Source organism: Oncorhynchus gorbuscha, linkage group LG26, assembly GCF_021184085.1.
Source record: "Oncorhynchus gorbuscha isolate QuinsamMale2020 ecotype Even-year linkage group LG26, OgorEven_v1.0, whole genome shotgun sequence".
Taxonomy (NCBI): Eukaryota; Metazoa; Chordata; class Actinopteri; order Salmoniformes; family Salmonidae; genus Oncorhynchus; species Oncorhynchus gorbuscha.
The window spans coordinates 29,508,843-29,524,007 of NC_060198.1; the positions used below are offsets into that span (position 1 = coordinate 29,508,843).

Sequence of the window (15,165 nt, forward strand, 5' to 3'; positions counted from 1 at the left end):
GAAAATTACAGGCCTCTCATCTTTTTAAGTGGGAGAACTTGCACAATTGGTAGCTGACTAAATACTGGTGGCTGACTAAACAAGTGTAGACTTTACCGTGAAATCGCTGTATGCTTTCTGTGACTAGTTGCTGACCTAACATAATGATATGTTTTGCTTTTTTGAAATCGGACACTGTTGTTGGATTAAGGAGAATTGCATCTTTAAAATGGTGTCTAATACTTGTATGTTTGAGAAATTTGAATTATGAGATTTCTGTTGATTGAATTTGGCGCCCTGCAATTTCATTGGCTGTTGGCGAGGGGTTCCGCTAGCGGAACGGGGTACACGTCCTGGTAATCCGTCTGGCCCAGCAGTTTTGTGAATGTTGACCTGTTTAAAAGGTTTTGTTCATATCGGCTACCGATTTACAAGCGTGAAATCTGTGAATTGCTACCGGTGTTTCTTTTTTTATAGTGCACACATTATAAAAACTATATTCAAATGTTTGTTTTATTAAATGAAGAATGTCACGGTATATACTTGTATGTAGGAATGTCACATCATCGATCATTTGAGTTAATTCAGGCAAAGCCTTTTCAATGTTAAAATAGGCCTATACCTTTTTTTATGGCTTGTGCTCCTTCCCAATAGGGAGAGACCCTCTCAGCCTGTGAAAGGAGGGCAGGGCGAAGTGAGTTTTCGGTGAATCTCTTCTCCTTACAAGCATAGATGGGAGTCGATAAGACTCCCACAGCCGGGAAGAAATATTTTCAGCTGCCTGGGCTTGCAGAGACTTGCATCATGTGGATGGTTTCATTTTCACAGGAGGGGCAGGGCCAGAGAGGTAGGCAGAGAGACTCCAGAAGCTCACTGTTATGGCAACAGCAGGTGCAGACTGTCATTACTCACTGGGGGTTCAGGGAGGCGAGATATCCATCATTCAGATTCAGCCAGAGATGCAATTACAGTTCAGGGAGAGGTACCATCCTCCATCTGGGTCCCAGCACCTTGAAACAGAAGGCTGGGAAGTGCCTATCCCAGACGGATGGAGACTGAGGTGAGACGACGAAAAACCCTTCATCAGTCATAAATACGGGGAGTGGCCACTCTAGAGTAGCTTTGTCTTCAGAGATCACTCACAAAGGGGCTGCATAATCAAAAAAGGAAGGTTTTTCTAGGAATTCTAGGTCCATTATTTTGACAGACAGCACTGTTCATTCACTTATCTGTCACTGCCACTCAGAACATGACCCTTTGTGAGACCCAGGGATTCCAAAGCTTGTCTGTGCGACTGCGGGTGGACTCGTTCTTCCAGACAGCCGTGTAAATCAGGGACTCTGGAAGGAAGGACTCAGAAACAGACAACAGTTTGGTCTGGTTTCCCACTGTACTAGACACAGAGCTACTATTTTGATAGTGACAGGGCATACTGTCCTTAGCATTTAGCCCAATGTGATACTTTGCCATCCCATTGAAGTATACTGTACAAAAATATAAAATGCAACATTTCAAATATTTTACTGGGTTACAGTTCATAGAAGGAAATCAGTCAATTGAAATAAATAAATAATCTTAGATTTCACATGACTGGGCAGGGACGCAGCCATGGGAGCCATGCTCAGCCAATCAGAATGAGTTTTTCCCCACAAAAGGGCTTTATTACAGACATAAATACTCCTCAGCACAGTACTGACAAATTCTATAAAATGTTGGAGGTGGCTTGTGGTAGAGAAATTAACATTAAATTATCCTGCAACAGCTCTGTTGGACATTCCTGCAGTCAGCATGCCAATTGCATGCTCCATCAAAACTTTAGGCATCTGTGGCATTGTGTTGTGTGACAACACTGCACATTTTATTGTCCTCAGCACAAGGCGCACCTGTGTAATGATCATGCCGTTTAATCAGCTTCTTGACATGATAAAGGTGAAATGCTCACTAACATCGATGTACACAAATTTCCGCACAATATTTGAGAGAAATAAGCGTTTTGTGCGTATGGAAAATGTCTAGGATCTTGAATACTATATAGTAGGCCATCTAGTGTGATTAGCTCTGCAAGATTGACACTTTTGCAGAATTCTTGGGGTAGCCTAATTCCTGAAAATACACCACCATTTTATTGTCATTCAAAGGGTTCCAACTCCAAACGACCTGAGTCCTTGAGTATCCCTCTGCCTGCTCTGAGCCAGTCCTCTGGGTCTTCTTCTGTGTCCTGAGTTGGCCTCTGAGAGAATGTTGCCATGGAAACTACGTGGGGGCTCATTTGTCACATGATCCTTTGTTTTCCTAACTTTTTCATGACTTTCCAGTACATTGCTTGAGGACTACCTGCAGAGACGAGGCCTCACAAGCTCACGGCTATCATGTCTATCCCAGAGCATAGGGACGTTGGCATGGTGTTTGGTAAGGAACAAACATTTCAGACAGAGACGCTGAAAACGGGCATGATTCTATGGCAATTTTGACTGCAGTGCAGCACAGGAACTTGCGTATACCAATGACGCAAACTAAAGCCTAAATATGGATGGCTGGCCATTAAAACAAGTTGTGGTTCAGTCTAGAGCTGTTCAACAGTTGACTTTCCTAGTTAAATCAAATAAATAAAAATAACAGCTGAGACCCATCACATGACCACAAAAAATGTTCTGTGAACTCTTCACTGTTCATAATCATACAGATTACATGACACAACAATGCCTCTCCAAATTCCTCGTTCCACTTATTCAGTGTTCTGTGGCATCAACTTACTCCATAAATAGAATCAAATATGTCCTCATCTTCATAACAGCGTCTCTCAGTCAGACAACAACCACTTCATCAGCTTTAAACAAATCAATACCACTCCCACTATAATTCATCCACATATGTTAATCCAGGAAGTCACAAGAAACTCATTGAGAATCCCAGAAAGACCTGGCTTATCCTTGATTAGGCCTAGTTAGACTAAACATATGTGATTTTTGTTGCAGCGTTGTCTGTTGATATATAATAGAAGTATAATAGTTAGATAACCTAGACTAAGAAAGGAAAGCTAATAGCCTAGACATAAAAAAAAGTATCCGTGACTGAGGGTTATTTCATTTGAGGCAGACTGCAGAAAGTACCTAGAGGGATTTGTGGTTTCAAGCCTTTTAACCCTGTGCACCTCTCATTCTCTGCTTCAGCAGATTTTACAGCTGCAAGATTGCTTAAAAAAATGCAAACACCAGATAAGGAAGGGGTTAAAGAAAAGCAGCAAGTGCCCAAGTACCCTCCAATTGAGAGCTCCAATGAAGTAAGGAGAATACCATCTCACCACAGTAGTTAGACACTAAACCAACAGCTTTCAGACGCTACACTCTACCACAAACTTAAACACTACATCCCTTCCACTGCGGAGAAGTTGTTTGCCTACACAAAGACAGAATCATTTCTCAACGGGATTAAGTTTACAGGTCAAAGTTCAGAAGAATTGTGTGGGTCCTGTCTGTCATCCCCAGACCACAGCATGCAACCCATGGTTTGTGAAGTCCAATGTCAAATGAAGGTCTGCTCTTGTATCCTCAGTTCAGAAGGGGAGAGGTGTAAAAAAACAATAAAAGCGGCATCAGACTGTGTGTGTGTGTGTGTGTGTGTGTGTGTGTGTGTGTGTGTGTGTGTGTGTGTGTGTGTGTGTGTGTGTGTGTGTGTGTGTGTGTGTGTGTGTGTGTGTGTGTGTGTGTGTGTGTGTGTGTGTGTGTGTGTGTGTGTGTGAAATACCTCCTGTGTCCATTATGAGCTCGGAGACAGGTCACAGCTCTGCTCTCCTTAGAGCTCAGCCTCCGGCAGAGTAAACTATCCATAAATTCTAGGGGTCTAACGGTCCCCCAAACCCACGGTTCGGTACGTATTGAGGTTTTGGAGTCACGTTTAAGTTTGGTTTCGGTACAGCGGGAACATTAAATGCTATTCACAATGTTCAGCATTCACAATGTTCCAACTACTAATTACCAGTTGGAGGGCCCTTCAAGTGGATTTTTCCCAGTAAATATAAAATGTACCCTTCCCTCTTGGTTATGAACGCACCGTGATAGTTTCTCGATCATTTTTTAAGAGGGGCTGAAACCCCCCATTCTCAACCACCGTGAATGGGCGCATGTCCGGGGTTATAATCCGAAGACGGCAAAAAATAAAACAGTCTACCAATCGTTCTTGGGATTTCTTTGGCTAGGTCAGAATCAGCTGCCAAAGAATGCTTGAATGCAGAGGGGAGACTATGTTGTTGTTATTTCTTAGCATTTCTGTCTTGGTCCAGTATACTGGGGCGTCAACATGAGGTGTTGGCAGCTGCATAGGCTATTCTCCTTGAGCAGAATGACATACTGTTAGGCATTTATCCACAACTCTCTGTCCATCGGCGCTGGAATCTACTGGGAAGCCAAAATGTTCCCAAACTGGAGATTTAAACGATGAATGAAGATCCTCCAATTCTGGTTAATCAACCCCACCATACAAAAATAATTAACTTAAGCGCCTCACAAAAGGACAGTTCGATATGCGCCAATTAAAATTAAAATGTTGATTAACACGTAAGCAAAGGCTCTAGCGGTTTTAACGGAATAGCCTGAAATGTACTCAAGAGACTGTGTTTTTAAAGGTTCGGTACGAATACATGTACCGTTAAACCCTTAATAAATTCCCTTATGCCGTCTATGTGTGAGGTCTTAAAACCAGTCACGTATGACACTGTGGGTGGTGCTCATTCATCTCAGAGCAAGTCTGCTGGCAATGTGTTAGATAAAGGCATCAAGGAGATTAAAAAGGCACAAACTGCTCCATCATGCATGAAATACGCTTACAGGGCCAATCGAGGAGGTTAAGGGGTAATGGTGAACATGGCTAATCCGAGGAGGTTAAGGGGTAATGGTGAGCATGGCTAATCCGAGAAGGTTAAGGGGTGCTGGTGAACATGGCTAATCCGAGGAGGTTAAGGGGTGCTAGTGAACTTGGCTAATCCGAGGAGGTTAAGGGGTGCTGGTGAACATGGCTAATCCGAGGAGGTTAAGGGGTGCTGGAGAACATGGCTAATCCGAGGAGGTTAAGGGGTAATGGTGAACATGGCTAATCCGAGGAGGTTAAGGGGTAATGGAGAACATGGCTAATCCGAGGAGGTTAAGGGGTTCTGGTGAACATGGCTAATCCGAGGAGGTTAAGAGGTGCTGGAGAACATGGCTAATCCGAGGAGGTTAAGGGGGTGCTGGCGAACATGGCTAATCCGAAGAGGTTAAGCGGTAATGGTGAACATGGCTAATCCTTGCATTGTTATCTGCAGTCCCAGGCTTTACATGTTGAAATTAGAGATGACCCACCTCATTACAGCGAGGCCTGTTTTTTGGGTAGTGAACCAATGAGTGATCAGAGCCTTACATCTTTCCACGCGGGACTCACCTGCAGACAAGCGTGGCGATGATGACACACCAGGCGGTGCAGCAGCAGTCGGCGTTGGGCTGCTCCTCGCTCTTCTTCCGCCGGCAGCACAGCCAGAAGGAGTAGAAGAGCAGGAAGAGGAGGTCCAGGGCCAGGCAGGCTAGAGCCACGCCTCCCAGCAGCAGGATGGACTGAGGGGGGAACAAGAGGGCGATGAGACGTCACCTCACACACATAATGACTCATAGCAACAAAACGCTTTGCGGTTATTACACACATATACAACCGCTGTTGTATGTGTGTAAGCTTTCAGAGAGACTATGTAGAATGTAGAGATACAGGAGCCAAGCATCCAGGATCCATTTTGTGGTCCTAGAACTAATTTAGACTATTTTATTATTATTATTTTTACTGCATAGCTGTTGCCTGTTGGAATGATATTGGGGGAAAGGGCATACCTAGTCGTGAAATGTAGACATTTTAATGTCATCGGACCGAGGCTCTGCATCTGTCCTCGTGCTCCTAGACCTTAGTGCTGCTTTTGATACCATCGATCACCACATTCTTTTGGAGAGATTGGAAACCCAAATTGGTAAACACGGACATGTTCTGGCCTGGTTTAGATCTTGTCTGTCGGAAAGATATCGGTTTGTCTCTGTGAATGGTTTGTCCTCTGACAAATCAACTGTAAATTGCAGGTGTTCGTCAAGGTTCCGTTTTAGGACCACTATTGTTTTCACTATATATTTGACCTCTTGGGGATGTTATTCGAAAACATAATGTTAACTTTCACTGCTATGCGGATGACACACAGCTGTACATTTCAATGAAACATGGTGAAGCCCCAAAATTGCCCTTGCTAGAAGCATGTGTTTCAGACATAAGGATGGCTGCAAACGTTCTACTTTTAAACTCGGACAAAACAGAGATGCTTGTTCTAGGTCCCAAGAAACAAAGAGATCTTCTGTTGAATCTGACAATTCATCTTAATGGTTGTACAGTCGTCTCAAATAAAACTGTGAAGGACCTCGGCGTTACTCTGGACCCTGATCTCTCTTTTGAAGAACATATCAAGACCATTTCAAGGACAGCTTTTTTCCTACTACGTAACATTGCAAAAATCAGAAACTTTCTGTCCAAAAATGATGCAGAAAGATTAATCTATGCTTTTGTCACTTCTAGGTTAGACTACTGCAATGCTCTACTTTCCGGCTACCTGGATAAAGCACTAAATAAACTTCAGTTAGTGCTAAATACGGCTGCTAGAATCCTGACGAGAACCCAAAAATTTGATCATATTACTCCAGTGCTAGCCTCTCTACACTGGCTTCCTGTCAAAGCAAGGGCTGATTTCAAGGTTTTACTGCTAACCTACAAAGCATTACATGGGCTTGCTCCTACCTATCTCTCTGATTTGGTCCTGCCGTACATACCTACACGTACGCTACGGTCACAAGACGCAGGCCTCCTAATTGTCCCTAGAATTTCTAAGCAAACAGCTGGAGGCAGGGCTTTCTCCTATAGAGCTCCATTTTTATGGAATGGTCTGCCTACCCATATCAGAGACGCAAACTCGGTCTCAACCTTTAAGTCTTTACTGAAGACTCATCTCTTCAGTGGGTCATATGATTGAGTGTAGTCTGGCCCAGGAGCGGGAAGGGGAACGGAAAGGCTCTGGAGCAACGAACCGCCCTTGCAGTCTCTGCCTGGCCGGTTCCCCTCTTTCCACTGGGATTCTCTGCCTCTAACCCTATTACAGGGGCTGAGTCACTGGCTTACTGGGGCTCTCTCATGCCGTCCCTGGAAGGGGTGCGTCACCTGAGTGGGTTGATTCACTGATGTGGTCATCCTGTCTGGGTTGGCGCCCCCCCCCTTGGGTTGTGCCATGGCGTAGATCTTTGTGGGCTATACTCAGCCTCGTCTCAGGATGGTAAGTTGGTGGTTGAAGATATCCCTCTAGTGGTGTGGGGGCTGTGTTTTGGCAAAGTGGGTGGGGTTATATCCTTCCTGTTTGGCCCTGTCCGGGGGTGTCCTCGGATGGGGCCACAGTGTCTCCTGACCCCTCCTGTCTCAGCCTCCAGTATTTATGCTGCAGTAGTTTATGTGTCGGGGGGCTAGGGTCAGTTTGTTATATCTGGAGTACTTCTCCTGTCCTATTCGGTGTCCTGTGTGAATCTAAGTGTGCGTTGTCTAATTCTCTCCTTCTCTCTTTCTTTCTCTCTCTCGGAGGACCTGAGCCCTAGGACCATGCCCCAGGACTACCTGACATGATGACTCCTTGCTGTCCCCAGTCCACCTGGCCGTGCTGCAGCTCCAGTTTCAACTGTTCTGCCTTATTATTATTTCAACCATGCTGGTCATTTATGAACATTTGAACATCTTGGCCATGTTCTGTTATAATCTCCACCCGGCACAGCCAGAAGAGGACTGGCCACCCCACATAGCCTGGTTCCTCTCTAGGTTTCTTCCTAGGTTTTGGCCTTTCTAGGGAGTTTGTCCTAGCCACCGTGCTTCTACACCTGCATTGCTTGCTGTTTGGGGTTTTAGGATGGGTTTCTGTACAGCACTTTGAGATATCAGCTGATGTACGAAGGGCTATATAAATACATTTGATTTGACCTAGTCAGTTGCACAACAATGCATTCAACCGAAATGTGTCTTCCGATTTAACACAAACCCTCTGAATCAGAGAGGTGCGGGGGACGTCCACATCATCAGAGCCCGGGGAGCATTTGTTGTTGGGGGTTAACTGCCTTTGATCAAGGCAACACGGCAGATTTTTCCACCTTGCCGGCTCGGGGCTTCAAACCTTTTGGTTACTGGCCCTACTCTCTAACCGCTAGGCTATCTTGCGCATCCAGTCTGCAAGGAATGAGAGGCTATTAAAGCAGATACACACTGACCACCCAGAGGAATCACATGGTAATGAGATGGTCTCTCTGTTTATTAGCTATGCCCTTTGGCTCGTCATAGCTCATTTACACCAGATCACAGTTAATTAAGGATTATCGTCATAACTTTGAGAATAACGTAGAAGGCAGAGGAGAAAATCCTCCAGCCTCATTAAAACTCCCCATCATGAACAAGCAAACACACCACCACAAGACGCATACTCTTGACAAAGCCTACTGAAATGCCTAGAAACCATATAATTCTAGTCCCGAACGTCATCACACATGAATAAAGTGTGTGTGTCCCTGGCCTCATTTTGAAGTTTCACTTAAAGCCAGTTCTCATAATATAGGGGAAGCCCAAATTTCATACAGGATATATCCATTACGATGAATCATGAAAACAGAAGTTACTGTAAAGCAGATTATGCTCCCAATCTGTCTGCTGTACAGTAACTTCAGTCTCATGATTCATCGGAATGGATATATCCTGTACGAAATTTGGGCTCGATATCAAATAACTTGATTTTTTGTGAACCCAGTGAACTCCTGTTTCCATGTGAGCACTTCAAAATGACTGGAATCTTTTGACGCACACAAGCTGCCATCGTTTCCCTTGCAGCATGTGCAAAGTTCGTCTCACCTACTCGGTGTGGGCATATAGTACGGGGTGCTGGAGAGAGCATTGTGTCGGCTCAGGCCAGATCAGAGAGCTTGTGACTTTATAGCAAGTGGGGTAAAATAGAGTCAGGGTTCGTGTGAGGAGGCAGAGTACTTCACCAGAGGGAAGACAGAAATGTCTGGAGTGGAGTGACACAGTCAAAGTCTTGAGTGACCAGGGCCCTGGTGTGACTGAGGGGAAAGCCACTGTTTGGGCTTAGCACCGCTTACTCGCTCTTTACTGCTGTCAGATGTACATTTGCAGCGAATCGCCCATTGCAATACTGTATATGATTATAATGCCCAGATAGCAGTGGTAATTATTTGGCTTCACTACTCATGGATATCAAGTTGAGAACAAATGTGCATAGGAAATGGTCTTTTAGATTGTTCTTCTCCACCTCTTCCTGTTGTTGTAACGCCTTAAAATGAGAATTAATCCAGTATTACCGCACGTTCCCTCAACAACAGCCGCTCTGAGCTCCTTTGAGATAGGAAATTATTTCCAAAATGCAAGACAGCCCAGCTCCTTTGGGCAAATGCTAAATAAGGATCTAATTTTAGGCACTGGGCTCCAGTCTGCTGTTCATGCGTGCGGACAGTGAAAAGCGAACAAAAAAAGCATTCTCCCTAAAATGGAACAGTAGATAATGGGAAATGAAGGCTCTCGAAGTAAATCCATTAAGACTTCTTAACTTTAATGAGTTTTTAGATGCATTTACTTATCTAGCAAATGTCAGGCAAAAGGGCATTAATTCTTGCACAGGAAAAACAAAATAGACTTTATACTGCCAACTGTATGCCAAGTAAAGATGGTTTGGAAAACAAATAATTCACTGTCCTTAAATGAAAAAGGATATTCACAGAAGCTGGTAACTATCAGTTTTTATAAACTGGGTGGTTTGAGCCCTGAATGCTGATTGGCTGGCACTCCGCATTGTGTCGTGCATAAGAACAGCCATCAGCCGTGGTAGATTGGCCATATACCACACCCCCCTGTGCCTTGCTGCTTAAATTAACAAATTATTTTGGATGGTGTTAAATGAGAGTCGGGTTACGGTTTATTATCTATCCGGCTGCCTAGTCACTTTACCCATACATATATGTACATATCTACCTCCGTTACATCGTTCCCCTGCACATTCACCCAGTGTATACAACCAAGTTTTCCTATAATGTCTCTTTTTACTTTCTCTGCGTTGTTGGCAAGGAGCCGTATGTAAGCATTTCACGCTTGTTTAAGAAGAAGCATGTGACAAATAAAGTTAGATTTGATAATTGTAACCAACTGAGCAGAGCTAGTTATGAGCTTTATAAAGCATGAATCAACCATCCAGACATGATTTGAAGTGTGCTAGTGGCAAATTAACCTCTCTCACATCGCCTCATCTCAGAACAAGGAAAAGAAAACAAGGTTCTATGTGGAAACTGCCAACTGGTTTAAAAGTAAGGCAAAAGTGAACGGGAAGCGGAAAGCTGCAACTGAGCAGGAATGCAGCTAAAACAAGCCAATCTGGGAGCACGGCCAATGTCAATGAAGATATGCCTGCTCCCCTGATTTAGCCTAATGTCGAAAGAATAGCAAGAGCTTGTCTTCTCTATTGGCAGTGTAGCCTTCTCAACTTGGAGTGTAAAATCATATCAGCAAGACAATTAGTGTAGGAGTAGGACACTTTATTCACCCACAGGTAAAGTGGATCAAAATGATAAGTGGGTTCAATACTGACATAAAGTCCTGGCTAGGCTGCAAGGTAGATGTCATATGGTCTGGGATCAGATCTTACGATATAGAGATTTGATGTGAAAAGGCACCCATCTGCTGAACCTTGGAAGTCTTAGGGTGAACGTGTGTGTGTGTGTGTTTCAAAGAGATTTATTTTCCCTTTTGTACTTTAACCATTTGTACATCGTTACAATACTGTATATATATACACACAGCATGACATTTGTAATGTCTTTATTATTTTGGAACTTCTGTGAATATAATGTTTACTGTTCATTTTAATTGTTTATTTAACTTTTGTATATTATCTATTTCACTTGCTTTGGCAATGTTAACATGCGTTTTCCATGCCAATGAAGCCTCTCGAATTGAATGGTTTTATTTGACCTTTATTTAACTAGACAGGCCAGTTAAGAACAAGTTCTTATTTCCAATGACGGCCTAGGAACAGTGAGGTTAACTGCCAGGTTCATAACGGCAGATTTTTACCTTGTCAGCTCGGGGATTCGATCTTGCAACCTTTCGGTTACTCGTCCAACGCTCTAACCACTAGGCTAGAAAGAAAGAAAAAGAAAGAGAGGAAGAGAGAGCACGAGCAAGCGAAAATGTGAGGTGTTTAAGTAATGAAAAGGCGTGTCAGTGAGTGAACTAACAAACTGAATAGCTTAAGTGACCCAGCTTAGGCTAAATATGATCAAACAGAAACAGCATAACACCTATTATCAAATGCATCTCACGGCCTGTTAGGTATTGTGCTAAAGAAATGGGTCTATTGCCGAGTACTGTAGGTCCAGCACCAGTCCCATACTTCAGCCTGCAGCACATAGGGAGAGGGCAGGCACTTCATATGTCGTTCACACAGGCTGGGAGTTCATTGTAATTACACAGATTTCAATCCAGACCGTTTTTCTTCCCCTAGTAGCGGATATATTAAAACAGGAAAATACCGGCACTCTGGTTCTCTAAACAGATGCATTTTTCAGTAAGATCAGCCTAACAGACTGCCCCTGGGCTCTTGGTGAAGAGAGGCCTCTCCATTGAAGCGCTTTATCGAGACCGTTTCCCCACCCTGGAGAAACAATATCTGAACTCAAATTACAGTATCTCACTGAGCTCCATCTCCTGGGCAGCCACCTACTTCATGGATACACTGTGCAAACATTTTAAAATTGTACATATGCTGAAATGCAAGTATGGAAAATTCATACAGTGAGTGGTTAAATAAATGGAAAATAGTCATTGTCACGGTCTGACTAAGTGAAGTTCAAAGGGTCTGGAGAGGAGCCGTACCATCCTGTGAACAGGATGCTGGCATTGTTTACAACCCCTTCTCATCTTCCCAGCTTCTGATCCAAGACAATGGGAATTCAATGCTGACTAATAATGACCTTAAATTTAAAAAGTCCTTCTCTACATTTTAGATTTCTTTAATTTTCACTCCCCATTGTCAAGAAAAGGAAATGGTCCTTGTTTTATGTTGCGATTCAAATATCAGGAATGGGAGTTCCGTTTTTCACGTACCGGTAGTCAAAAGAGCAAATCGTGGTACATATGTGTTCCATTAAAGGGCACTTAAGTATGGCTTTGAATTAGACACATTGCCATGAAAGAATAGCAGACCCAAATCACAAGACAAGAAGGGAAGAGAGGAGAGGAAGTAACAAATGCTGACTCAACTGTCAACTTTGTCCTTTACAACCAGGTTTCACTTCCAGGTCAAATTCCCCACATTCAAAATGAACTGCTTGATGAACATATATATCATTTTTGGCTAATGTGCAACACACTCCACCACACCAGGTACATAAAAATTGGTTCTCTCGTACACCTATATCTCTCTGTGCTATCGGCAGTGTGGATGTCAACATATTTGCCCTGACCAAAGTAGCCTACTTTAAAAAATATATTTATGGCTAAGTATGGTCTACATCTAAAGAATATATATTTTCCCACTCCTCAGGCTAGCCTGGGCTCTCTCCTAGTTCTCTGACCCAGGTAGGAGGCTGAAACCATGCTGGCTCTGTCTTACTCTCCTCACTCGTCTGCCCACACCCAAACAAACCCAGCTCCAGTCCCACTCCCATCCATCACAATGGCAACAGACTGCCTCTCTTCTTCTTCCACCTCGCCAACCCTGGCTCTGGTCCGCAACATAGGCCTACTCAAAATTTGTGGACACTTGAAGGGGGGGGGTGTAAAACAAATCCTGGCTTTTGTCATACCCTGTTCGACAGACTGGCAATTATCTCTCATTTTGAAATCCACTTGAACACTAAATTCTTAGCACTTGCCGTTGAAAAGAGTAAATGGGAAAAAGTTCACTGATCAGTGCATCAAGGACACAGTGGATTGTACTTCAGGGACGGTTGAGTGAAACCCTCAAATAAATGAGCTTGAGAATATCCATTAATTCTGACCTTCTGAACAAGTGCCATGCTGCAGAGTGCAGGAGGGGATCTCCCCTCCCCAATCTTCAGCTGTGCAGCTTGCTTGCACTGGGCTGCTGCACTCACTCATCTTCTACTACACACTCATAGGCTTAACCTCTAAATCTATGGTAGTGGAACTTGGTGATGGGAAATAGCCAGGGCAGTTTGTGCATGCAAATGACCTTAGGGTAAATCCATATAGATGCAATCACTTTTTGACAGCATCTCTTTTGATTCAAAACAAAAAAACTTTCCATACATGTTTGCCCATGGAAGAAGTGGTCAGAAAGTGACGTTTTGGACCTGAAGGCCAACACATCCAGGAGATCGAGGTATGTTCTGCATACCCCAGCATATCATGAGATCCATGTCTTCATCACTGGAAAATATTAATATTTTGATATTGTTTAAAAGCGTACAAAACAGGTTTGTCAAACTTTCAGCACATAAGTAAAAATCCTTTAAGCACTACTTGAGTTGTTTTTGGGGATATCTGTACTTTACAATACTGAACAAAAATGTAAATGCAACATGTAAAGCTAATTTCTCAAAAATGTTGTGCACATCCCCGTTAGTGAGCATTTCTCCTTTGCCAAGATAATCCATCCATCCACCTGACAGGTGTGGCATATCAAGAAGCTGATTAAACAGCATGATCATTACACAGGTGCACCTTGTGCGGACGACACTCAACTACTTTTTTCCTTACCCCCTTCTGACACCCAGGTGGCAACACGTGTCTCTTCATGCCTGACAGATATCTCAACGTGGATGTCCCACCTCTCAGAGTGCAAATAACCTTGGTGTGACCCTGGACACTGTTCTCTGCAAATATCCAACCAGTAACTTGCTCCTGCATGCTCTACAGCATCCATAGAGTACAACCTCATCTTATACAGAACGCTGCAGCCTGCCTAGTGGTCAACCTTGGAAAGTTCTCCCATGTCACCCCACTCCTCTGCACACCCCACTGGCTTTTAGTCAAAGATCACATCCACTACAAGACCATGACACTTGCTTAGGGAGCAGCAAGGGAAACTGCCCCTAACTTCCTTCAGGCTATGCTCAAACCCTACACCCCAACCCGAGCACTCAGTCCTGCCACCTCTGGTTCCGTGGCCCTCCCACGCTTACCGGAAGGAAGATCCCGCTCAGCCCAGTACAAGTTACCACACCAGAAATGTACTTTCTGAGCTTCATTCTGGAGTTTCAATGTGCGTAGAAAATATTAACTCCAAAAACACCCAAATAATCCTTTCATAAAGGGTAAAGCTCCCAGTATCATGATGCAGGTCTTTAGATGTTGCACACAAAGTTGTCATGCCTATGTTATACATAACGTTATAATCCATTTTGTTGAACTCGAGAGCTAATTTCGCATATTGGCTTGCATTCGTGTACTTCCTTGTTCCTCTCGCCATTGCGGGCGTGTAAGTAGGGGGCGTGCTACCAGCACAGGTACTAGGTAGCTAGCTAGCTACGTTTTCAGTTAGTCACTCAAGATCAGCCAGGCGACGACAAGGGGACTGAAGTAGTTTGTTAGGTTATTTATTGAATATTGTTGAAAATGTTTTGCAGATGTGCAATTCCCACATGCGACAAAGCAATGAAAAGAATTGTGTATATGTAGCTATCAGATCACTGCTTATCAAAAAAGTTACCAAAAATGATTTCGCTTATGAACTCAGCAACAAAAAAAAAATCATTTTTTAGGACCCTGTCTTTCAAAGATAATTTGTAAAAATCAAAATAACTTTACAGATCTTCATTGTAAAGGGTTTAAACACTGTTTCCCGTGCTTATTCAATGAACCATAAACAATTAATGAACATGTACCTGTGGAACAGTCGTTAACCTCTCATCTGGCCAACATCCAGTGAGATTGCAGAGTGCCAAATTCAAATAGAGAAATACTCACTATAAAAATTCAGAAAATAAGAACTTCTTGTGAATCCAACCACGGTGTCAGATTTCAAAAATGCTTTACGGCGAAAGCATAACGTAAGATTATTTGAGAGCATAGCCCAGCAGACAAATCATTACAAACAGTAACCAGCCAAGTAGAAGAGTTACACAAGTCAGAAATAGAGAT

General features: G+C 43.5%; 1 protein-coding gene across 2 annotated transcripts in view; it reads right to left on the bottom strand.

Moving 5' to 3' along the window:
• Positions 1 to 15,165, bottom strand: part of ttyh3a (tweety family member 3a) — a 63,886-nt gene that overhangs the window by 36,792 nt on the left and 11,929 nt on the right. For both annotated transcript variants that reach the window (XM_046330855.1, XM_046330857.1), the window contains exon 2: positions 5,392 to 5,561. In XM_046330855.1, coding sequence (XP_046186811.1) covers positions 5,392 to 5,561 — 170 coding nt within the window. The remainder of the gene's footprint in view (positions 1 to 5,391; positions 5,562 to 15,165) is intronic.